We start from the raw sequence: 26,173 nt of genomic DNA, 5'->3' as shown, positions 1-26,173 counted from the left end.
ATATATATATATATATCAATATATATACAGAGAGAGAGAGAGAGAGAGAGAGAGAGAGAGCACAGAGACAGAGGGACAGAGACAAAGACAGAGACAGACAGAGACAGAGACAGACCAGACTACTGAGGAAATTTCAGAGAGAGCAGAAAAAACAAGTACAAGCTGCTGCAGTGATATGAGGAAGATCAAAAGAACTAATTATAACAATATAAATTTTGTAAAAAAACTAACAATCCTCAATAATTTAAAAACTCTTAACAATTAAATCTCAACCATGATTTCAGAGAATTAATGAACATTATTGCTTATCTTTATGAGAAAGACATAATGAACTAATATGCAAAATAAGAAACATGTTTTTGGATACAACCAATATGGGATTTGTTTTTTACTTGATTATGCTTATATAAAGCCATGATTTGTTCAGTCTTCCTTCCTTCCTTCCTTCCTTCCTCCTTCCTTCCTCCTTCCTTCCTTCCTTCCTTCCTTCCTTCCTTCCTTCCTTCCTTCCTTAATTCTTGGCTTCCTTCCTTTCTTTTTTCCTTCCTTCCTTTCTTTTTTTCCTTCTTTCCTTTTTAGTCAGTGAGGGGAGAAAAAAAATAATGGTTAATAATTGTAGAAAAAAAGTTATCCATGAAAGTTGAAAGAAAATCAAAAAGAAGGATAATAGGGGACATAAAGAAAACAGGCCAATTTTGTCACTACAGTGTTAATTTCAATAATATTTATTTTTAAATTAATTTATTTATTTACAAAGCATATGCATGGGTAATTTTTCTAACACTGACCCTTGTAAAACCTTTGGTTCCAAATTTTCCCCTCCTTCCCCCTATCCCCTACCCTAGCTGGCAGGTAGTCTAATACATATTAAATATGTTGAAATACATGTTAAATATATATATACACACACACACACACACACAGTTATCTGGCTGCACAAGAAAAATCAGATCAAGAAATCAAGAAGGAAGGAAAAGAAAAACTGAGAAAGAAAATGTAATGCAAGCAAATAACAACAGAGAGAGAGAGGGAATGCTATGTTGTATTCCACACTCTGTTCCCACAGTTCTCTCTCTGGGTTTATATAGCTCTCTATCACTGAACAAGTGGAACTGTTTTGAATTCTCTCATTGTTGAAGAGAGCCACATCCATGAGAATTGATCATCATATAATCTTGTTGTTGCCATATGTAATGATCTCCTGATTCTGCTAATTTCACTTAGCATCAGTTCATGTAGGCCTCTCCAAGCCTCTCTGAAATCATCCTGCTGGTCATTTCTTACAGAACAATAGCATTCCATAATATTCATATACTATAATTTATTAAGGCATTCTCTAATTGATGGGTATGCACCCAGTTTTCAGTTTCTTGCTACTACAAAAATTGCTGCCACAAATATTTTTGCACATGTAGGTCCCTTTCCCTCCTTTAAGATCTCTTTAGGATATAAGCTCAGTAGAAACACTGCTAGATCAAAGGGTATGCAGTTTGATAGCTTTATGAGCATAGTTCCAAACTGTTCTCCAGAATGGTGGATACATTCACATTTCCACTAACAGTGTATCAGTATCCCAGTTTTCCTACACCCCCTCCGACATTTGTTGTTATCTTTTCCTGTCATCTTAGCCAATCTGAGAGTTGTGTAGTGGTTTCTCAGAGTTGTCTTAATTTTTATTTCTCTGATCAGTAGTGATTTGGAGCACTCTTTCATGTGACTACACATAGTTTTAGTTTGTTCATCTGAAAATTATCTGTTCATATCCTTTGACCATTTATCAATTGGAGAATGGCTTAAACTATTATAAATTTAAGTCAATTCGTAAAATATTTTAAAAATGAGGTCTTTATCAGATCCTTTGGATGTAAAGCTGTTTTCCTAGTTTATTGCTTCCCTTGTCTGCATTAGTTTTGTTTGTACAAAAACTTTCCTTAATACAATCAAAATTATCTATTTTGTGATCAATAATGGTTTCTAGTTCTTCTTTGGTCATAAATTCCTTCCTCCCCCACAACTCTGACATGTAAACTATCCTATGTTCTTCTAATTGTTTATATTTATGCCTAGATCATGAAGCCATTTTGACCTTATCTCAGTAAACGGTGTTAGATGTGGGTCTATGCCTACTTTCTGCCATACTACTTTCTAATTTCCCCAGAAGTTTTTGTCAAATAGTAAATTCTTATCCTGAAAGCTGGGTCTTTAGGTTTGTCAAATACTAGATTGCTATATTATTGACTATTTTGTTCTGTGAACTTAACCACATTCTACTGATCAACATTTCTATTTCTTAGCCAGTACCACATAGTTTTGATGATATTCCTTGGGGTCTTAATTTTGGGGCTTCTTTCAGGAGGTGTTCAGTGAATTCTTTCAATGGTCATTTTACATTCCTTCTGATTCTATGACATCCGCACAATTCTCTTTGATGATTTCCTGAAAAATAATGTCTAGACTCTTTTCTTCAACAAAGATTTCAGGAAGTCCAATAATGCTTAGATTATCTCTCCTAGATCTATTTTCCAAGTTCAGTTGTTTTCCCAATTAGCTATTTTACATGTTTTTTTCTTCAGTTTTGCTTGACTGATTCTTGTTGTCTCATTGCATCATTCATTTCCATTTGTTCAATTCTGAATTTTAGTGAATTATTTTCTTCATTTATTTTTTTATTTCTTTTTGTAATTGCCCAATTGAATTTTTAATGAGTTGTTCTGTTCTATGGAATTTTTTTTTCATTTCACAAATTCTGTTTTTAAGGAGTTATTTTCTTTTTCTGTTCCATAAATTCTATTTTTCTGGGAGTTTTCTTTTTCCATTTTATCAAATCTATCTTTTAATGAGTTATATGCCTTTTCCAAACCCTCTTGCAAAGTTTTAATTTCCTTCCCCCATTTTTTTTCTGTCTCTCTTTTAAGATCCTTTTAAATTTCTTCTAGGAGAGCCTTGTGTGATGGGGACCAGGTTATATCACTTTTGGGGCCTTCATCTGGAGATAATTTGTCTTTAGTCTCCTCAAGGTTTGATTCTTCTTTTTCACCAGAAGCTATGTCAGAGTTCTCTTTACTTTTTTACATATATATATATATATATATATATATATATATAATTTAAAGTTAAGGTGTGCTTTTAGGACAGGGGAGGTTTTTCAAGCTTCCTCTAAAAGCAGCAGCTTCCTCTATGAGTGGCCATGGTTGTGCTGGATCAGTGCTGACTCACTTCCAGTGCTGGGTGTACATGGCCAGGTCCCATGAGATTCTGGTGTTTCAGGATTTGCTATTAAACTTTGTGTTTGAGTTTGATGTTTTCTAACTTCTCTGCTGATCTATAGTCTTGCAGTCAGGGCAAAGTAGCCAACACTGCTTCTGTAGATTTATCCCTGTAGATTCTCTGCCATGTAGAGTCTGCATAGCTCCACAGAGTCTGCACCACCCCTCATAGTCTGCACCACCTGTGGAGTCTGCATTGCCCTGGGGCTCTGTGCTGTTTGCAGTAGCGTTTGTGCTCAGCTGCTTGTGCTTGACTGCCTCCTTCCTGTTTCCAATTGAAACAGATCTTTTCTGGTGATCTTCAAAATTATCTTCTACTTGTAATTTGTTGTACTCCCAATATCTGTGGGTTCTGCCAGTTCAGAGCTAATTAAGAGGCTGGGTTTGCTTAATTAACCTGGGGGTTATAGGAGAATTCTCCAATAATATTTCTTTAAAAATAAACTGCATTATAGAAATTTATTATGCCTTCCACTATTCTCTTTTTTAGTCTTTAAAGATCAATACATTTCTTTTATTGATGATTATTAATTTCACAATAAGAAAAAATATTAATAGATGAATTGAGAGTGAAGTTGAATCCAGGAAACCTATTAAATGATAAATTAGCACTTCCCATATTTTCTAGAGACTATTTCAGTAACTCAAGATCCATACAGATAATAAAAAAAGGAGAATTATGATTTGTCCTCTAAGAGATTCTACCCCTAGTTAAAAAGTAGAGTTGCTTGCAAAATGAAATTTTTAATTTGGTCCAACTTGTAATAATAAAAATAAACCTCAGCCTTAAGATTTAAAAGATAAAAAGAAACTGTATTAGGAGAGATTTTATATATATATATATATATATATATATATATATATATATACACACACACACACACACACACACACACACACACACACACACACACACACACACATACACACACACATATATAAAGAATTTTTTAATATATAAAGAATTATATATTCTTTTTTTATAACCATTTATAGGTTTTATAACCATTGGCAGACACATAATGTATTTTTTTTTTTTTTTTGCTATTTCATCATTTGTAATTGAATGTGCCTACAGTAGCAATCTTGGCAGTCCAGTTAGAGAAACTTTTAGCCACTGAATGCTCAATCTGTTAAGTAGTCAGCATTATCACAATTCCTTTTTATTGATATCTAGACTCCTAACATATAGATATTTAATTTAACATTCAGTTTCTGGCAAGGAAGTTCAGAAGTCTTTTAGTCATCTAGACATCAATTCTACAGGCAAAATTAACTGAATTAATGTGATAATGTACTTCAGGCTACTTTCTCCTTTAAAATTCTCCTGAGAGATTTCCTGAGAGTTAACAAATAACCCTAGTTAGGATTTGCTTGTTAGAAAAATAGAATGGCTTTTTTATTTTTGGTGTCATAAAATGTGTGGCACCTGACCCAGAAAATAGCAGCTTGATTCTGGCCTCATTCTGAAAATAAAGATCTAAATTTTATGACACTTGCATTAAAAACATTAATAATTTCAATTTAAAATAGGAGAGTTGATATATGTTTGACTGGGGCACCATCATCATCAGTCTAGGACTCTGAGAAGAAAGATTTTGCATTTTTAGAACCCAAGGTGGTGCTGGCCACTTCCCCAAGTAATTAGATGGTGCAATGGATAGTTATATAGGCATATAACTAAAACAATTCCTGAAGTCAGGAAGATGTAAGTTCAAATTTAAACCCCAAATATATACTGGTGATCATGCCTGAGTACTCACTTAACTTCTCTCTACCTCACTTTTCTCAGTTGTAAACTGGTCTTAATAATAATACCCCTCCTAGAGTTTTTGTGTGTATCAAATGAGTGTAATAATGTGTTAGATTATAAAGAGCTGTGAAAAAATATCAAGGGCTATATAAATTCTGGCTTTTGTTCAAAGACATTCATCAAAATTTATTTTCAAATGCCTAATTTTCATTATTTCTTAGGCAATATTACCCTATTCATCATAAGCTATATGAATGATGTTGAGATAAACATATGCATCACTGTCAAAAAACAGGGCTATAGATGAGGTCACCAGATTAACCCACAATGACAAAGAAAAGAAAGGAAGAAGATGGAATATAAGAAAGAAAGAAAGAAAGAAAGAAAGAAAGAAAGAAAGAAAGAAAGAAAGAGAAAGAAAGAAAGAAAGAAAGAAAGAAAGAAAGAAAGAAAGAAAGAAAGAAAGAAAGAAAGAAAGGGAGGGAGGGAGGGAGGGAGGGAGGGAGGGAGGAAGAAAGGAAGGAAGAGAGGGAGAAAGGGAAAGAGGGAGGGAAGGAGAAAGGAAAGAAGGAAAGTATAAGTGACTGAGGACACTAGGATCAAAGGGTCCCACTTCTAGGACCTGAGTTTCTCATTTGGCACATGATAATATTAAGATCAGTGATCTTTGATGTCACTTCTAATTCTGAAATTATTATCCTATGAGGATATGATCCAATGTACTTTAAACTTTCCAAGAATGAAGAACTCTGACAACACAACAGAGATGTCTCTTGCAACATTTATATTAATTCTAAAAGGTTGGAATTTTCCTCAGTAAACAATAAACAATTAAAAGAGGAAAAGAATCACTAATAAAAACAAAAGGAAATAAAATTTTACTGTGTAAGTGACTGCATAGGAAAAAGTTCCTGTGCACATGACTGAGTTATGAAAATATGACTTTTTTGACATCTTCTAAAACAATATTAAATCTAGGTCTAGGTCTAGGAATGATGGGGCAAGTATTTTAATAATGAAATAAATCAAATAAAATAATTACAAAGTCTTTCTTGTCAATTATAAAAGATAGGATGAATGATTTACTGCAGTTCTTAAAATAACATGCCAAAATCTCTAAGCCTAATAAGGTAGCACTCTATTATCTATCTATCTATCTATCTATCTATTTATCTATCTATCTATCTATCTACCTATCTATCTATGTGTCTATCTGTTTGTGTGTCTATCTGTCTGTATATAAATAGTTCAGGGACATTCACAGCAAACTACTCCTTTTATGAAAAGTTCAGTAAAGGAGGTATAGTTTCCAGTAAAATATAAGGACACTGAAGTAACATTTGAAATGATGTCAGTACTGAAGAGGAAAAAATTGCTTGGATAGTCCAAAATTTTTGGATTAAAAAAAAAAAAAACAAAGGCAAATTTTGACAAGGCTTTCAGAACCTTGGGTAAGTTTTGTTGCTAATGCTATTAGTACAGTTTTTTTCCACTTATGATTGTGACTCATAGATTTCTTCTAACTTCATTTTCCTTAGTTATTAGGCCACCACCTGCTTCCCTATGAAAGCAGGATAAAAACTCCTTGATTTTAAAATTTAAATTTAATATCTTTAAAATCACCTATAGCTTTGATCTTACCAAGAAAAAAGGCAGAGATAAAGCTATCTTTTCTCCCCTAATCTTCCCACCCCCATCCCTGCCCAAGAACCATCTGGACACATGAATCAGAAAGAGAAGCAGGAGGGAAGATAGTCAGTTGTCAATATTCTGTGTCATACATGGGAATGATGTTCTGCTGCCAAAGTACATATTACCCTGGGCATGAATTCCTTGTGCAAAATTAAAATGTCCCTAAGTTCAAATCTGTAGAGGAAATGCAGTGGATGCATCAGATTTATTTTTCTCATCACAAAGCAGGTAATTAATTGTTATTCAACACATCATGTAATAAAGAATGAAAGCTACATATATACTGCTAAGCTTAATATATTGCAGAACCTTATTTGGGTTATCATTTCCTAAGCAGCAAATGTGAAACTGAAGAGAAAGCTAAAAGGAGCATATTTTAATCCCATATGCCAAGGTAACTTTAATGTCAACCTGGTTTGGGCAAGCAATGGCTGTACTATTTAGATGGAATATGCTCTGAAAATCTGTTTTGGCTTGAACCTTAAGCAGTTGGAATTTGTTGAAAATCTCCTTTTTAAAAGGACAGTAATAGTAATGGAGCTCTAAGAAAAGCCAAGTTTGTGTGTAAGATACTTGAGCATAGCAAATGTGTAATATTATCACTGAATCTAACCCTTCAGAGGATTCAGTTTAAATTACTTGGGACAAGTAATCACTTTAATATGATTTCACACTTGTGTTTCTGTTGACAGTAAGCTGAATTGGAATGTCTGGCTTTAGTCAGGTAAAGTTGAATTGTGATGTTTACTCACCTTTACTTTGTTCTTTGAAAGTTGAATATTGCATTTTGTGCCATACATGTTTCATTACTCTCCTTTGTTATCAAGAATGGATATTACTTTTAGGAATCATGAAAAGTTGTATTTCTTTAAAAGAACACGTCAATATCTATTAGATATATTATAACTTCCTTTGGTATGAGTAATGCAAGCATTTCAAGGATTAGTCAAGTCCATAATGAAACTGGATCAGTTGCACTGAAGTGTAATGAAAACAGAAAAATGTGAAAAGAAGAAAAAAAAAAAAGAACTGACAAATTATTGCAGCTAAATAGCCTAATTAGTCCTAAGAAAAGAAGCAAAGTGGTTTTAAAAAGACTTGGCATCTGGAGGTTACTAATTCCTCTATGTTGTAGCAAAGGCTTCTTAAAGATGAAAGAGGAGCAAATGATTAAAAGAACTACTCTTTATTTCCATGAAAAAAAAATGGGAGGAAAGACAATTTATAATACTGAATTTTAGGAAAATATACTTTATATTGATGGAATTCATTTTTTTCTTCTAAGGCTACACAAATCTATTGTTTGAAATCCAGATTGCCTTATAAAAGATGGGCATCTTTATCAGGCTATAAAATAATCATAAGTATTTGAAGTAAATTAAAAAAAAAAAATTCTAGTAGGTGTGAACGCCTTTAAGAGAATAAGGAAATCTGATACCTATACTGAAATACTGAGAAGCACAATTGTTCCAATGTAGAAATTCTCAAAATAAGATAGAATATTAAATTATGACCTTGTGCCACAACACATATTACAAAAGGTTGGTAAAATTATCAAAGCTGTAGAACTGGGAACATGCCTGATATAAACTCTAATGAAAAGTCAAGAATCTACTTGGAAAAATGGAGTATTAACAAAGTGTTTGCTTAATATCCAATGTGAAAAAATTTGATTTTATAATGAAGATTTGTGTTTAATTAAATTCCATTGTTTTCAATTCACACGCATTTATTTTCTCTTCTACCCTTCATCATTAAGAAAAAATGAAAGAAAATGGGGAGAGAGAGAGAGAAGCCTCCATGAAATATACATATTCAAAACCCCCAAAAAACAACTAAACTGAAACCTTTGAAATTATAATCCCTAATCTTAACTCCAAAGAAGAGAATGATATTCTATCTCCCTATCCTATTTGAAGAGGTGAAAAATGTGGATTTGGAATACTGAATATAATATTGGATTTGTGTATTCATTAGTTTTACTGACATGATTTTCCCCCTCCTTATTTTTATTCTTTGTTATTAGTTATGGCGTATAAACAAAAAAGAAAAAAAACAGATATTGGGAAATTAAGGTTATCAAATTATGTCTATACAAATTTAAAAACATGATGTATAACCAATACTTTCCCAGTTCAATTGGTTCAAATTTATTCTAGTCTTACATATATCTGATTGAAAAAAATGAAGTGGCATACTTAAACAGGTATGAGTACTATTTTTTGAGAATTGTAGTGTCACGGTGTCATGGTTAGCCCAATTCAAAAGTTTAAAGAGTGTTTACAAATGTAAGGCTATTCTGGCAGATTATGGAATGAAGAAAAAGGAAGCTTATGAAGAGGCATCCCTTTTATTTGTAATTTTCTGAGAAATCATTGTAGTCAACAGAATCAAAGAATTTTTAAAAGCTCAAGAAGAAAGTTTCAACTTTCTTCAACAGAAAGGTATTTAGGTCAACAGAAAAGTATTAGCCCTTCAGTAGTTCAGTTGAAGGAAGATGATTGTCAAGCTCTCACTTATTATTATTGTTGATGGAAGAGAAAAGCTCTTAGATCAGTCTCTGTATCTGCAGAAATGTGTCCTACATAGCCATGGAAACATAATAGATATACTAAAACAATGAAGGAGTTATGTACATAATCTAACAATAACAACTGAGGGAGATTACATCAACTAAGTATATCAGCAAGCCTTTGATTTTGTCATCTTGTGATTTTTATTATGATTTTTAAAATGTCATGTATTCAAATAAATTACTTATCTACTGGTTGTTTAGAAATCTAAGCTCTTTTTTCTCTTTGTTTTGTACTGAGACTCTTTGGCTACAGAGTATGTAGCAAAAGTCTGAGTGGAGTTTTATGATATTAAAGCTGAAAACTGCACTGGGTTTTGGAATATGTTATAATTCACAAAGGCACTGAAGAGAAGATACAAGGATTTAAATTCTTATTAGGATCTCAGATAAGGAACTTTAAAGAGAAGAAGATTGGAACGAATGATTGCAAAAGAGGCTATGGATTATGTCTGTATTTTGTTTAAATAAAAAATCCCTGAAATTTGGGCTATAATTCATTTTCTTTGGAACTCAGTTCCAACTTCATCAATAAATTCAAGGAGGTGAGCGAAATAAATAATTCCTTGGGTTCTATGTGAACTTAAATTTTGATAATTTTAATTTCATAAAGAATTTAAAAATAACTACTTTGATACATAATATATCAATCATGTATTTGTGTTCCCAAACTTCAAAAAAAGTACTTTTTTCCCCTTAGAGAACTTAATGGAAAATACTAGTGTGTAAATATAGTAATGTAATTGATTTAGAATTGTAGAGAACTCAAAGGCCATCGAGTCCAAGCACAGTTAGACCTATAGAAGGACCTAGAGAGGAATATGACCAGGATATGATAAAACAGAAAATAAGTGGGGAGCTGAGATTTGAACTCTAATCCGACATCCTCTAATTCTAAATCAAGCATTTTTTTTTCCCTACTGGAAGCCATAGTCCTCAAAGATTCTACAGGAAACAGCTCTTTGCCAACAAGTTCAACAAAAACAAATATTTGTTTTGGGATAGATTAACAAATAATTAAGCAGGAAGAAGGTCAGGTCCTGAAATTACACATTTCCTTTTCCCATAAATCCAAGTCCAGGAAATGAAGTTTCTAAAAAGTTCAAGTATGTACTTCTTCCTTGAAACTTATTTTGATCATTATTAGTATTATTTAATGGTACAAAATCAATTAATCATTTAAGCATAGCTTAAAAGCATTTTAAAATGTCTTGATTTCCATATACCATTTATTTATTAAATTCATTCTCAAATAAAAAAATGAAACTTCATTATAATATTATTGCAGGGGCTTTTTAATTTTTTTTTCAGAATTAACCAAAGATGCACACAAAATGGTCTTCAATCTTTTCAACAAAATTATTTGTTTCCCCTTTTTTTCCTCCTCTCCCTTTAATAAAAGATTTGAGGGGAATTTGGTACAGAAGAAGGAAAATAGCTCTGAAGTCAAAGTTGGTGTTACTTATTACTTATATAACTTTAGATTTCTTTCTCTTCATCTGCAAAATCATTTGAAACTAAATGTCATCAGATGTTCCTTCCTCCTCTGAATATGTAATCCTATGATTTACCTTAATGGATAATTAACAATAAAGTTATTTAATATAGATTCAAATTTTAAAAAGAAATGGATTTTAAAAAAACATTTTTTAAAATGTATATTTCATATCAAATTTAGGATATCCAAGGACCATCAAAAACCATCTACAACTCCCAGAACACACTTTGATAATTACTAGGATAACATATATCAAATATTAAGAATTCAGGCTATGCATAATTAACCACATTGTAAGTTTATTAATCAAGATCTATGATCTCAGTCAAAAGAAATCACACTTCTCAAGGATTTGAAATCCATTTAAAAATGAAATTGCACATTATTAGGTGAAATAAATGAAATGAAATTTAAAGCAAATACTCTTAGTAAGAAATTAAGTAAATATCCTGACAAAAGAAATAAAAATCACACTATCTGGGTTAACTTTGTTGGCTTGTCTGAAGTGAAGTATATAATTGATTGGTTACATCTTCAGGCCATTGGCAACAATATTTCTGTAAAGTGTTACTATCTGCTTCCTCTTCCCAATGTCTAGAGATTTAACTAGTCATAGCATAAGACCTATTCCTTTTGGAAATCATCCTCCAACTAGATTTTTATTTATTTAAAATAACTCTGTGGGTTTTTCGATGTCTTTGTATATGTGTGTTTATATAAACTTTTTATCGAACAAATTCTTTCAGTCACTGAAGGAAGGCATGTCACTGAATCAGAATCTGGGGAAAGAAAAGCTTAGATTATTGCAAAGGGTAGAAATGAGAGTATGGATGAAATAGTGAAAATTCATTACCATCACTGGAAAAAAGGCCAACAACTTATCCTAGTTAATACAAGCTTAGTAGCATTTTCAATTATAACAACAATAATCAAAAAATGGTCTTCAGAGTTTTCATCTATCTATTACTTGTATTATATGATTTATAAGGTTCCCTTCAACATTAAATTGTTATGATTCCTTGATTTTTTTTAGCATGTGGTAGATTTAAAAATGATAATTTCCTACTTCATGACATACAATTTCTTATATTCATACAATTTCTTATATTATTATATTAAAAGATACTTTTATTTATAAATCAAAATAATGCCTGAGTAATTAAAACTATGTTTAAAAAAAAAAAACCTGATAGAGGAGATTTGAAATCCAAGTGGGTACAATCTCAAACCTTAATTCTTAATTCTGGTCTAATGCTACATTGCTAAGTGCCTCCAAGCAACTTTCTCTAAGGATGGGAAATCAGAACCTAAGCTGGTGAAATTCAACAAAGCAGTACCTGATTAGATCTGACTGTTGCTTCCATCATTTTCTGCTTCCATTTCTGATGCATATTGTGGATGATTTGTGGATAGATATGGATATGGAAAACTACACTAGCAATTTACTCAGATTAATAATGACACTCATAAGAAGAATATCACAGAATTGATACAAGAAAAAACTCTAAAGTAAGCACTGTGGATGTCACTTTCCAATTCATACTCCTAGAGTTGTAGCAAAAATTAATTTCACTAATCCATTCTCCTTTCATGAAGGCAATCTTCTGAATCCATCTCTACACTTAAAGTCCACAGATTTCCTCCTCTTTGAAAACTCCAAATATCTCATTGGAAATTCAAATATAATCAATCACTTCTCATATACACCCTTTCCATAACAGAGCAGGAGAGCATGTGAGAAAGTATGACACAGTGCAAAAGGGCACGGGATTTGGATTAAGAAGGTCTAAGGTTCAAATTGTACTTCTGCTATTTACTGTATGACAATAAAAATTTTTTTAAACTTCTATGTGTTTTGGTTTTCTTCACTGTAAAATAAGAAGATTGTATCAGATCACCTTAGATTTCCCTTCTCCAAATTAATGTGCCTTTGAATTCTCCTGTCCTCTCCTCATCGCCATGCAGGTTAGTACCAATGTGTTCTCATTCTTTCTAGCCCCATAATACACCAGTATGCTATTTACATACAAAATGAGCAATCCTGGAGGTTCCTAATTTCTTCTCTCTTTTCTAAGCTCTTTTTTTTTTTAAAAAAAGACGTATGCTAAGTACTTTCATATCCTATGAATAAGATAAAAGGATAGAAGGAAAATGTTTTAATTACCTGATAATAAGTATTTATAAAAATTCATAAATCAAGTATATATGTATGAATATATCTGAAATAGTAGTTTGGCATTAATATTTGTATTTAAATTTTATAAAGTTATTGACTATTATTATGATCGTTGATTTGCAAACAAAATTAATATTGTTCATTAAGTATAGTACTTCAATTGGATCATATATTTAGACCCAGAAGATAACAGCTTAGATGATATAAATTAGGGGATCCATTTTTATAGTTGAGGAAAATGAGACTCAGACATATTAAATGAGCTTCCCATGATTATGGAGCTAATAAATACCTAAGGTAGGATTTGAACTCAGATATCCCACCATGTCTAATATGTCAACTAATTTCAAAAGGTCTATGATTTTTTTTTCCTACTGGGAATTCTGTTTATGTAACAGCATTGTGTTAGAGTAGATGGGATGCTGGGTCTGAGGTTGGGAAGACTTATTTTCCTGAATTCAAATATGACCTTAGATACTTACTAGCTATGAGACTCTGGACAAGTCACTTAACCGTTTCCCTCACATCCCTCATCTGTAAATACAGGGAACTCTTCTATAAGAGTTGGAGAAAGATATGGCAGATCACTCCAGTATCTTTGCCAAGAAATTTCAAATAGGGTCACAAAGAGTTGTACACAACTGAAACTTGACAAAATCTAATTGTAGCTTAAGATTTGTTACTCGATGACTTATTTTGCAAAGTCCCATTATTTGGCAGTCAACCTTCTGATGATAAACCTCTCTATGTTTAGTTAAATGGGCCTGGGTTTTCATAATTATTCTCTTCTAAGGCTCTTTTTAATTTTTTTTCCTTCTCATTTTTATCATCCATTGGTGAGCCTTATCCCCAAGGCTGCATCCTGTAATCTGGGGCTGACCAGCCCTTTCACTTAAAGCCTTTAAAGTAAGGTAATAATTCCATGGAGATAGCCTTTGAAATCTTAGGCATTGATACGGGACTGAAATTGGACTTTTAGTGGACTTTATTGGCTAATAGTTAGGTTGTTGTTTTTTTTTTTTAAGCTGAGTACCTGCATCAGAGAGTAGCTCAATGCAATGAACAAGTAAAATATAAAATTACAGTTCTGAAAAAAGGAAGAAGTACGTTTTATGATATAAAATTAGTGTGCTTAAAATTTATTAGTCATTTACAATTACAAGATCACTATTGATTAATTAAACATTATACGTTGATTCTATCCCCTTAAGTGATATAATAATTCCCATCTATCTGTATAATTTAAAGTAAGCTTCTATCTGCCTTTCATTCCATCATTTCTTACATACTGAAAACACATTCCATTAGGATTCACCTCTTAATGCTTTCACTATCATACATATGTGTAGTTATGGTCTCAGCCCTCTTTATGTTATATTCATTTTTTTAATTGCTTTCAATAAGGAGAGGATAATTTGCTTGAAATATGATAACCCTAAGGGTCAATGCCAATAAAGATCTTTAGGGCATGCACTTCACATATTCTTCATAAAATGCTAATTCTTAACTACAATTTCTGAGGAAAGGATCCATTAGAGTTTTTGCTTATCAGATAGATGCTATTAATTATTTAAACAATAAATTAAAAATGAAGATGGATTTCAAATATGCAGATTTCAATTTAGTTCAAAATGTACTTTTCAATTAATTAGTCACAAAATTAAAGACATCTAAAAATCTTTTCAAATGAATTCTAATATTGACCCTTTATATCCTAAGGCAACTCAATATTCAAATAATCACAAATGATGATTGAACAACTATTACCAGTAAAAATCCATATCTGAAATTCTGTGTTTGTCTTTCCTTTAAGGGGAAAAAAAGGAAATCAGATTAACTTCATTTAAAAAAAATTGCTGACCTGTAAACTTACCTGTAATTTAAAATCTAGACTTCCCAGCACACCAACTGTTTAAAAGTGTCAGTCAGCGCTTGAACTGGGGTTTTTCCAGCTCCAAGGCTGAACTTCCACCCAATATTCCTTTGGTATTTCATACTTTTCAGTAGAAACAGATATCAATTTTACTTTTCAAAATACAGGAAAATTTAAAAGAGGGGTTTTTTTCTCCCAAAGCAGAAGACTTTTCATTTATTTGGTGTTTTTAATTTTCTTCTGTATATTACTAAAGCTATTAATATTAAATAGTAGGCCAGTGTTTAAAAATGAAATTTAAAATTAAAAAAAAAACTTTCACAACACAAAATAAAAATAATTATTTAAAGACATATAGAAAAGGGGTGACAGAAAAGGAAGTTGGAGAACTATAGAAATTTAAGATTATGAAATATTCTCTTTCAGTGGAAGAGAAATTTCTCATGAGGTTTATCTGAGATGGAAGTTCTGAGCCTGTGCATCTAAAGCCTACAAAGTCTTATATCCAAGGGCTATAGAATGTGATCTACCAAGAAAACCTACAGCAGAAGTTGAAAATTGTGCCATTTTCTGCTTTCACACCTGCCATAACTGAGGGAGATGGGCAGTTGAGCACAGGAAACAAGATAATCTATTTAAAGGTCATAAGATCCTCTTATTTCCTGTTCTAAATCTGGCAACTCATCACAGGAAAGATAACCCTGGCAATAATTAAAAAGCTTTCCTGAAAAGAATTATCAGGACTATAACTTTGTGTCTGACCATAATGAACAAAAATTATAAAGGAAGATGATATTCACTGGGGAGATAGATCCTGTATCAGTGTTAATCTGCCAGATGTAATTTTGACTCAAAAGAAATAATGAAAATTATTTTCATTTCAATGCAGTTAATGAAAAAGATTCTTAGTAAAGAGACAATACTTGACTATTTCATCATAATTCTATTTTACACATTGTTTATTTAGAGTTCTTTTAACTGAGATTTTCTAAACTTAATATTTGTAAAGCATTCTGAAACCCTTTAAAAATTTTGCAATTATTATCATTGTTGTTAGTTTTTGGATATTCTTTGGGTTAAAATAAATGATATTTTTACTTCTAGAAATCATTGTTACTTTCATGACTTATATAGGATATGGGGAATTTTTTGCTAATGTCTGCAGAAATATTGGCTTGAGCTAATGAATTGGAGAATTCCTAGAAAAACACTGAAAAGGGTTGGCATGAGACAAAGAGATACTAATATTTTTCAGTTATTCTTAAGACCAAACTTGGTCCACATGAGCATATATATTATTCACAGGTAATTTAATTACTAAACACAAAGGCATTTTCTGTGTCTTTATTTTTCCTGATATCTTTAAACAAGTGATATTTGTGTCTACTCTCTCCATACCATTTTCATGATTATTCTTTTCTAGAGATCACTCTTTTTATCTGATTGCTCCCTTCTCATTTTTATAATGTCCTATCCATTAATAAGGTGGTTCCTGGACTCTTTTCTTTTATTTCTGTATGCTCTCTTAGTAATGTTAATATCTTTCAAGGATTCATTAATCTTCAGATTACATTCCTAAGAGCCATCTCCTGAATGACTTGCTTTTTGTACATCCCGAACTGGGGTATCTTTAGATATCTCAAACTCAACAAACCCAAAATAGAATGCATTATTTTCTTTTTAAACTTTTTTGATTTTTTAAAGGCATCAACATCCTTCTAGATATCTACTTTTATAACCTCAGAGTCATCTTTGACTCATAATTCCTTCTATAATATTCAGTCATCAATTCTTATGAAATCTATCTTCACTATGTCTTTATCAGTTGCCCTCTTCTATCCATTCATATAGTTACCACCTCAGAACCTCATCATTTCTCACTTGGAATATTACAAAAATGTCTAATTAGACTCCTTGCTTCATTTTTTTTCTTTTCCTCCATTTACCTTCTACATATTTAATACAATCACTTTTCTAACGTATATGTAAAAACATGCCATTACTCCCAACCTCAAACAATCTGTCTATTGCTTTTCAACCAGCTTGCATGTTTATATTCCCATGTTCAGCATTTCAGCCAAATAACCTACATTCTCAAGATTTTATCTTCTGTATACATGGCTTTGCATAAGCTCTCTCTCATTCCTAGAATGTATTCACTTCCCACCTACATTTTGCAGAAGTGCTAACATCTTTCAGGGTTCAGTATATAAGCTATCTACAATGGGAAGCCTTTCCTCCTCATCATAGTTCTTTCTTCTTTTCCCTTAAATTATGTTCATGTATGTTCTATGCACCTAGAAAAATATAAGTTCTTTAAGGTCAGGGATTGCTTTTAGTTTTGACTTTGTATCCCCAAAGCTTAACAGTTTCGTGAATATGTGATAAATAAATTTGTTTTGGAAAAGATTAGAGAATCATAAAAATATATACATAGAATTGAAGGAAATTTTAAAATTGTTTAATCCAATGATATCACATTAACATATTTCTATTGCCTGCATATTCACTTTGTTCAATTTGTGTCTAATTCTGTAACCCACTTTGTGGTTTTCTTGGCAAAATATTGGAGCACTTTGTCATTTCCAACTCTAGTTTATTTTATGGTTGAGGAAACTTAGGCAAACATGGTTAAGTACCAACAGGGTCACACAGCTAATAAAAATCTGAGGCTGGATATGTGCTCAGGTGTTCCTGAATCCAAGCCCAGAACTCTATTCACTGTGATGCTTAATTGTCCTTTATCTATTTTGAAAAAGACAAATTGATATTTTTATGTTTTATTGGATGATTATTTATTTTGTGAAACTGAAGTCAGAGATATATATATATACACACAGACACTCATACACACGTGTATATATGTGTATCACACTTTCATCCAGTCACTAATCTGCAGATAGTCTATTTTTCTCTGTAAATTTCTATTTTACACACACACACACACACACACACACACACACATATCTACACATTGATGGATCTCTTTACAACGATATATATCCATGAAAGAGCACAGGAATTAGATGGAAGAGTTAGAATTTGAACTCAGAACATATGATGCCATCTTTCTCCTATATCACTATGCCACTTAAATTCATGGTGATGGTTTTATCCCATTGAAAAAAAAGATCAGTTTATGTTAAATAGCTTCTATTTGAGAAGACAGAGAGGAGTATAATGCATATAAAAAGATATGTTTTAAAATGTTGGAGTTAAGTTAATTGGGAGCTACTCCACCAAAACTGTATACATGCCTTTGTATAAGCTCTCTCTCATTCTTAGAATGTGCTCATTTCCCACCTACATTTTGCAGAAGTGTAACATCTTTCAAACTCCACCAAAAGCTTTTGGCAAATCCCTTAATTTTCTGAATTGCAGAATTATAGTTTGAGAGCACCTGATCTTTTAATGAATAAAATGAGGTACCAATGAGAAAATATAATTTTGTGTATGATCACACAGCTATAATAATTAATAGCAGAAACTAGAATTCTGACGTCTTGATTTTCTAGACTAGAATATCCATTATATTGGCTTTTAAAAACTTTGGTTCTTCCTGTAAATCACGGGACTAATAATGCCTACTATATTTGATTTATAAGATTTTCCTGCATATCAAAAAAACAACATATTTGAAAATGATTCAAAAATTCTAAAGTACTTGAGAGATGGTGTTAGCCTAACTTCAAAAGGGCTGTAATTTAATCAGTGTGGTCATTTCCTTCATTGGCTTTCAACCTTAATCACTGGTCTGTGTAGCTAATATCAGAATGATTCATCACCTGGTGGTAAGAATCTCTGAGGGCAAGTCTTCAGACGACTGACATATATAGTCCATTGCCGATCATATTCAAAGTCTTTCTGGTTTGGCATGTCTTGGCAAAGGCTAAGCTCTATTGGTATATTTTTAAAGATTCCAAGGTCACCACCCTGTATAATGAGGTATCAAACTAGAACTTCAGTAGAAGGGTACTATAATAATCATGACTAATCAATAATTAATGTAAAGCAACTCATTCTTTAATAATGCTAGGCAAATTAGATGCTAGTGTATTCAGATTTATGAGTGTAGAAATGTATTTAAAAACAAATTTTTATTGATCTCTTTTGTTTTTACAAAGGTATACATACACAGATATGCACACACACACATATCTGGTGTGTGTGTATACTTACATACATACACACAGAATTTTATATTTCATTGCAAATCTATTTCATTTTTCCATAAAAATTATATTTATTGAATATTTATTCAGGCCTCTCAAATGATTACTTTGTTAAAAGAAGTCTAATTAGGAAACATATGGATTGCTACATGTATAGTGAAATAAATGCTAGCTATTCTAGCTATTTCTAGAGTGAAAGTAATATCTACAGTAAAGTAATGATAATGAACAAATTTTGTGGTTTCTGATATCATATGTATGTTTTGTTTCCTCATTTTTATTTAGGGCATAGTTACAAACACTTAGAATATTACTTGCAGATTATTCTTAAGCATTTATTTTTTTGCAATACCTTATTCTAGATGATGAGGATACAACCATGGAAAATAGTAGAATCACTTTCCCAAAGGGTAAAATTGAGTAAATATTTTTTATTCATGTTTGTCCTATTTTGGGAGCAAGGAAATAAGGAATAAGTAAATCACACATCTAGTAAGTGTCAAATGTCTGAATACAGATTTGAATTTGATCCTCCTGATTACAGGATCTGTATTTCGTCTACTGTGCCACCTCATTGCCCCCATTTTAAAGAACCATTTTATTTTGTACTAGGTATAGCATTTATTTTTCATTGTTTTGTTATCAAAAGTTATCAGGGAAAATTTTTTTAGTGTAAATTTGATCCACATCAAATCTTGTTAAAATGATTATATTCCATTCGATAAAACAGACAAACATTTACAAAGCTACCAGTTCCAAAACTGTGGGCATTATACTTTAGGAAGACAGCAATAAGCTTGGAAGTCCAAAGGAGAACAAACCATTATGATAAAAGTATTTAAGTTCACATAATATGAAGAATGGATAAAGTAACCATGTGGAAATGTTTAGCCTCAAAAAGAGAAGTCTTGGGGGAAATAGAATAGTTGTCTTCAAATTTATAGGAGGTGGTCAGATAGAAGAGTAATTAAACATTTACATGGCTATACTTTCATCACTTCTAGTTGGCATTGGAATAGCTTCTTCTTCAAATGGTTTCCCTTTTGCTTTGCCAAAATGATATTCCTAAATGGTAGGACTGACTATATAAATTCCCTATGCAAAGAAGCCAGTGGCTCCCTCTTATAGTTAGGAGAAAATGCAAGTTGCTGCATTTGGTATCATAGTGCTTAGCACATAGTAAATACTAAATGTTTTTCTATTCCATTTCACTTAAAGCCCTTATTTAAATAGTTCCAGCTTACCAGTCCAATCTTATTGCTTTTATTGCATATTATGTCTCTTTCATGAACTTTGCTTAGCTAATGTGGCCCACTAACTCCAATTTCTCATCTTGATGCTTTTGCTAAGCTTGTCTATCTGTATATCTTTAATGAATTTCCCCTTCTTATTTTTTGCCTATCTCTCCTTAAGACTCAGTTCAAGTATCTTCTCATAAAACTTCTTTAAAAAAAAATCAACAAATACACATTTATTATATGTTAAGCATTATGGTTAGCCTGGGTATTCTTAGAGGAAAAATGCAATAATTTCTGGCCTCAAAGAATTATCATTGTAAAATTTTAATATAATTTTGTATTTATATGTAAAATTTAAAATGTAATTTTGATCTCTGTTTTGTCCTTTTATCAATTACAAATAAATTTTGTATAGATTGTTTTATTTATTGGTGTATCTGTTATGTTCTCCCAGACTGAATATAAATTCCCTGAGGGCAGTAACTATTTAGTTTTTGCCTTTGTGTCTCCATAATTTAATCTAGGAGCACACAGTAGCTACTTAATGTTGTAAATTCTTGTTGAATCTGAGAGGATTCCAAGCTGTAATTTAGACTCAGACTACAAGTTCATAAAGAAAGGGGTAAACCTTTTTCCCTCCAGACTTGAGGGTATTTTTCATTTTTGAAACATAAATTTGTAATTTTGTACTTTTTCTACTATCTTTTTGTTCAAAACAGAAACATTCTGCTTGTTTTGATATTCATATTTTTAAAATATATATGTTATTTTATTTAAATCTTTAATCTTCTGAAGAAATGTATAGAATTAGTGTTAGTGAGGGAAAACAAAAACAGAAACTCTTATGTCAAGATGGTAGACTGAAAACCAAAGTTGCAATTATTTCTATGACATAATCTAGAGACCAGGGACTGTCTTATTTATGTTTTTAGCACTCTGTCCCTCCCTCAAAGAAGGTATCTAATACATATTTTTGGAAAAAAATTGAAGTTTTTTCCAAGGTTAACTTTTTTGGTTACATGTGAAAACAATAAATAATACTGTTTTAAATTAAATTAAATAATGTTTAAAATTACATAGACTGAAACATGTATTGGGGTCTCAAGACTCCCTCAGTTGCAGCCAAATGGAAATCTTTCATTTGAAAAATTTCATTCATTGAAAAAAAAGTGATGTGACTAAATGATCTCAAAAATGACCCCTTGAATTCTGAGAGCTTATGAACTCAATGTAAACTTTTTTTTTCTAGAATTATATTGACATTATGGTTACTTTTTTTCCCCAGTAAAAAACTAGAATAGTCAGAGGACAAAAATGAAATTTATAATCTCTCTCTCTGTCTTTGTCTCTCTTTGCTTCTGTCTCTCTGTTTTCTCTGTGTGAATACCCTAATATATTCTATATGTTCACATTACAATAAAATATTAATTCTATATATGATAAGGGATAACCTCATTTGTATTTCCTTCGCATTCATTTCTTTGTTTATTGGCTCAGTTGAGAATTTTAAAAGACCAGACTGTTTTCAATTTTTTTCCCCTCAGATCTTAAGCATAATTAAAGACAAGTCTAATTATGTAATTCTAAAACAAAAAAGGGAAGAAAAACTTAAAAAGATTTAAAACTTTTAAAATAAAGAAATCTGGGAAATTTAAAAATATAAATTAAAAAGAAAATTTCTGAAAAATTAATGGGCAAGTGGATTTATTTTTATATTATTTTCAGTATCAAACTGATTATAATTGGTGAAATTTAAATAAAAGATGCATTTTTTTATTGTTGACATGCTATATTTTTCAAAGACTATCCACTTAAATATATAAATAGAATTGACAAAATAGATAACATAATAAATAGAATTTCAAGCTGATGTTAATCTTGACTTAATTTTATCTAATATTACATTTAATTTTATTATGTAGACTGTGAATAATTGATTTGTAGATGAACATCAATGCTCAAAAAGAAAAGTATTTCCAAACATATCTTAATCATAATTTTAATGTTATGTTAATATTTGTGCTTCACTTAGAATAAGGTATTTCATGAAATTTTTTCGAGACAGTTGATATTAATTTTTTTCAAAAATACAAAGGAGTTATCTAGCAAGTTTGTTAGTTACCTACTTATCTAGCTATAATGATTTGTTAAATCGATGATATGCAGAAAATACAGAACTACCCCCAAAGCTTTTTACAAAAGCAAGGACACTTTAAATATGCATTTGATGACCCCCCAATATATTTTATTTTCAATGATCTGCTCTAATGTCATAATTACTGACAAGAATATTAATGGATCTGTAAATTGACTAAGTGCCAAGTAGACATATAATTTTTAGATCATTAAATAACCGTGTAAAGCTATTACTTAAAGATGTTTAAGCCAAGCCAATAAACACTTTTTGTCAAACAGCCCACAAATTATGTGGGGAAAAAAATAAAAAAAGTATTATCAATTTTAAATATATTGTCAAATTGGAGTGTAAAGAGGCATAGAATATACACTAAACTTGAGTGCTCTAGCAGATCTTGGTTTGTATTCAGATCTCTATCTGGACTCATAAATTTTTGATATTGCTTGATGTGCAAATGGCCATATATATCTTGGGTCCAGATAAAGTGTATTTGCATATTTGCACATGACAAATGATTTGATTCCTCCATAAACAGCAGGCGAGAACCCTGGAAGAATGATCAATAAGAAGCTCTTAAGTAAAATCAAGTTGTGATAATGAAATGTTTTAATGATGACTCAACCATCAAATTCCATTGCATTTTGCAGCATTGTTATTTTTTTTAAGTCAAGCTCTTACATTGAATATTACATGAATACTAGTAGGGGCTAGACTATGGTTGTAGATCTTTTACCTGTTGTGCTCATCTTGACTGTGGAGGTAGCAGTTCATGGTATTTACTAAAAAGTTAAACAAGCGACTATATATTGACTTAGCCAAGAGGTCACGATAAAATTCAGCAATTTCTACAGTATGTCTTCTTGTTATTGTATCTCCTATAAAAAATAAAGAGAAAGAAAATAAGACACACTCTAAGGGCTTTTTACCCCCAAAATGAACATTTATCAGTACATTTAGTCTGAGGAAAAAACATTAAATCCTAAGTGAACATCTTCTTTTCAGTAGCATCTAGCACTATATCTAATGCTTATATATTTGTTGAGTTAAGTGAATGGAGATGTGAAGAAAGGCTGAGACTAATTATCATATTGGGATCTATCCTAAAAAAGACTTTTGGCTATTTCAATTTGTGAATTTATTATTATAATCCTTTTAATAGATGTTTAACATGGGTATTTCAAATATTTCTGTGAATTGTGCCATTGACCTTAATGGTCCATGTTGTTTTATCCTTGCCAAGAAACTACCTTTTGATAAGCTTCATTCCTTACAAGGATCTTGATTTTATATATATATATATATACGTATATATATATATACGTATATATATATATATATATATGATATATATTGATTTATTTAAGATTTATTATGTATCACTGAGACCAATTAAAAAAAAAATATATATATATAAACACATTTTCACTGATCACCAGCTATGTGAAGACACCAAGACAGATGATATAGTTATAAAAAGATCCAGTCATTTCCTCAAGAAATATATCATTTATTTAAGCAACATGTCAAAAATACATAGAAATTTAAATAATGACTAAAAATTTAAATGGCAGTTCAAACCAAAAATCAGAAATATATAACTTGTCAGTATATTATTGTTTTCTTAGTGAATTTCACAAATAATAATTACTATAGTTTCTCAGAAGAGGAGAGATCACTTCTGGATAAGGTGATCCATCTAAGCTTTAGTGAAATGACTGGAACTATGTTGATTCTTAAAGATTAGACAGGTTTTAGACAGAGAAAGAGAAGAATTCCAGGAAAGCTAAATGTTTGATTAGAAACACAGCCTTGTAAGTGGACATTCATTGGATAGTGGTGAAACTAGCTTCTGAAGTATAATTAGTTCATGTAATAAAGTAGTGAGCAATAAACCAAGAAAGATTAGTTGTAACAAGATTATGGAATATTTTAAGGGCTTGATGAGTAATATGGAGTTTACCAAGTAGACAATGGTGGGGGGAAGCACTTGATGTTTTTGATATGAATAATAATGGAATTATTGTTTTAGAGGATAAATATTCTACTTGCAGTATGCAAAAAAAAAATTGGAAGGAAGAAATGATAGTAATGAAGATATTAGCACCTTCCCACTATTAGACAAAGCTTCTTGAAAAATAAGATGGATCAAGACACCATAGGGGGGGGTCACATAATTGAATGTGGGGGTTATGAAAAATTTGGCAACAGTAAAATGTATCAAATATTCCACCAAGATTTAATTTTTATGTAAAAATAAACAAGCAATGCATTTCATTAGTATGCAAATTTGCTTTCATCTTTACTCAGTGGGAAAATTATATGTATACCAAAAAATTATTTTAAAATAAATTTCTTTATCTTTTATTATCAGTAAATGTTTAATTTATATTCCTATTTTATATATGTATATGCCTAGAATTGTGTAAAAATTTCTCTGGTGAAAATGAATCATGAGTGGAAAAAAGAAGCTCTACAATAGGACACACATAAAGTGAGAATGTCAGGAACTAGTATTGTGGTAAGGGGAATGGAAAGAAAGGAAAGATGAGGGAGCTATTTCAAAGAAAGGTTTGGGAGAAGTTGAATAAAAACTGTGAGAATCTATTTGAAATTAGATTGACTGCAATTGTGGTGGGCCAAGTCATCTCAATTTCATAAATCCAGAAAAGCTTTGTAGATGTCCTCATAAATTAATCATAAAGCATTTATTACAGCTTTTATGATTAAATGCCTATTACATTGAAGATACTATGCTAGATGTTGAAGATATGTGACTTCAAGGAACCAATATTCTGTTGAGGAAATACTACATTTTTACACAAAGGTAAATATATAGAGCAGTTTTAGTATCTATATGTATATAAGAGAACTAAAATTCAGAAAAAGCTATAAAAGAGATGGTGTTTGAACTAGACTGGAAAGGAATTATAGATGTTCAGACATGGAGAAAATCAACAAAAAAAAATGATTCTTTTGGGGAATTGCATTAGGCAATCTGAAATTGACATTCAGGGAAAGTGAGCAGATCAAATCAGAAGTGAATTGATGATGAATTCAGAAAGCAATTGGAGGTCTAGGTAAGAAAGAATTAGTCAATGGATGGAGGGGAATGAAAACAACAGAAGGAAATAAAAATATGGTTAAAATGGAGGAATTATGGCTAGAAGCTGGAAAATGAATGGATGCCCATCAATTGGAGAATGGTTGAGTAAATTGTGGTATATGAATGTTATGGAATATTATTGTTCTGTAAGAAATGACCAGCAGGATGAATACAGAGAGGATTGGTGAGACTTACATGAACTGATGCTGAGTGAAATGAGCAGAACCAGGAGATCATTATATACCTCAACAATGATACTGTATGAGGATGTATTCTGATAGAAGTGGATTTCTTCGACAAAGAGTAGATCTAACTCAGTTTCAATTGATCAAGGATGGACAGAAGCAGCTACACCCAAAGAAAGAACACTAGGAAATGAATGTAAACTGCTTGCATTTTTGTTCTTCTTCCTGGGTTATTTATACCTTCTAAATCCAATTCTCCCTGAGCAACAAGAGAACTGTTTGGTTCTGCACACACATATATTGTATCTAAGATCTACTGTAACCTATTTAACATGTATAGGACTGCTTGCCATCTGGGGGAGGGGGTAGAAGGAGGGAGGGGAAAAATCGGAACAGAAGTGAGTGCAAGGGATAATGTTGTAAAAAATTACCCTGGCATGGGTTCTGTCAATAAAAAGTTATTAAAAATAAAATAAAATAAAATGGAGGAATTAAAAGATGACATTGT

General features: G+C 31.3%; 1 protein-coding gene and 1 long non-coding RNA gene across 2 annotated transcripts in view; one reads left to right on the top strand and one right to left on the bottom strand.

Annotated features, from left to right (window-relative positions):
* MYO16 (myosin XVI) overlaps positions 1 to 26,173 on the bottom strand; it is a 713,480-nt gene that overhangs the window by 293,994 nt on the left and 393,313 nt on the right. The window contains exon 20 of the mRNA XM_031958702.1: positions 23,111 to 23,252. Within this exon, the coding sequence (XP_031814562.1) occupies positions 23,111 to 23,252 (142 nt within the window). The remainder of the gene's footprint in view (positions 1 to 23,110; positions 23,253 to 26,173) is intronic.
* Positions 1 to 26,173, top strand: part of LOC116422280 — a 68,079-nt gene that overhangs the window by 19,311 nt on the left and 22,595 nt on the right. The window lies entirely within an intron of this gene.

This window comes from Sarcophilus harrisii, chromosome 3 (genome assembly GCF_902635505.1).
Source record: "Sarcophilus harrisii chromosome 3, mSarHar1.11, whole genome shotgun sequence".
Lineage (NCBI taxonomy): Eukaryota > Metazoa > Chordata > Mammalia > Dasyuromorphia > Dasyuridae > Sarcophilus > Sarcophilus harrisii.
Note: the sequence above shows the minus strand (reverse complement) of the source record. Positions and strands in the feature narration are given on the sequence as shown.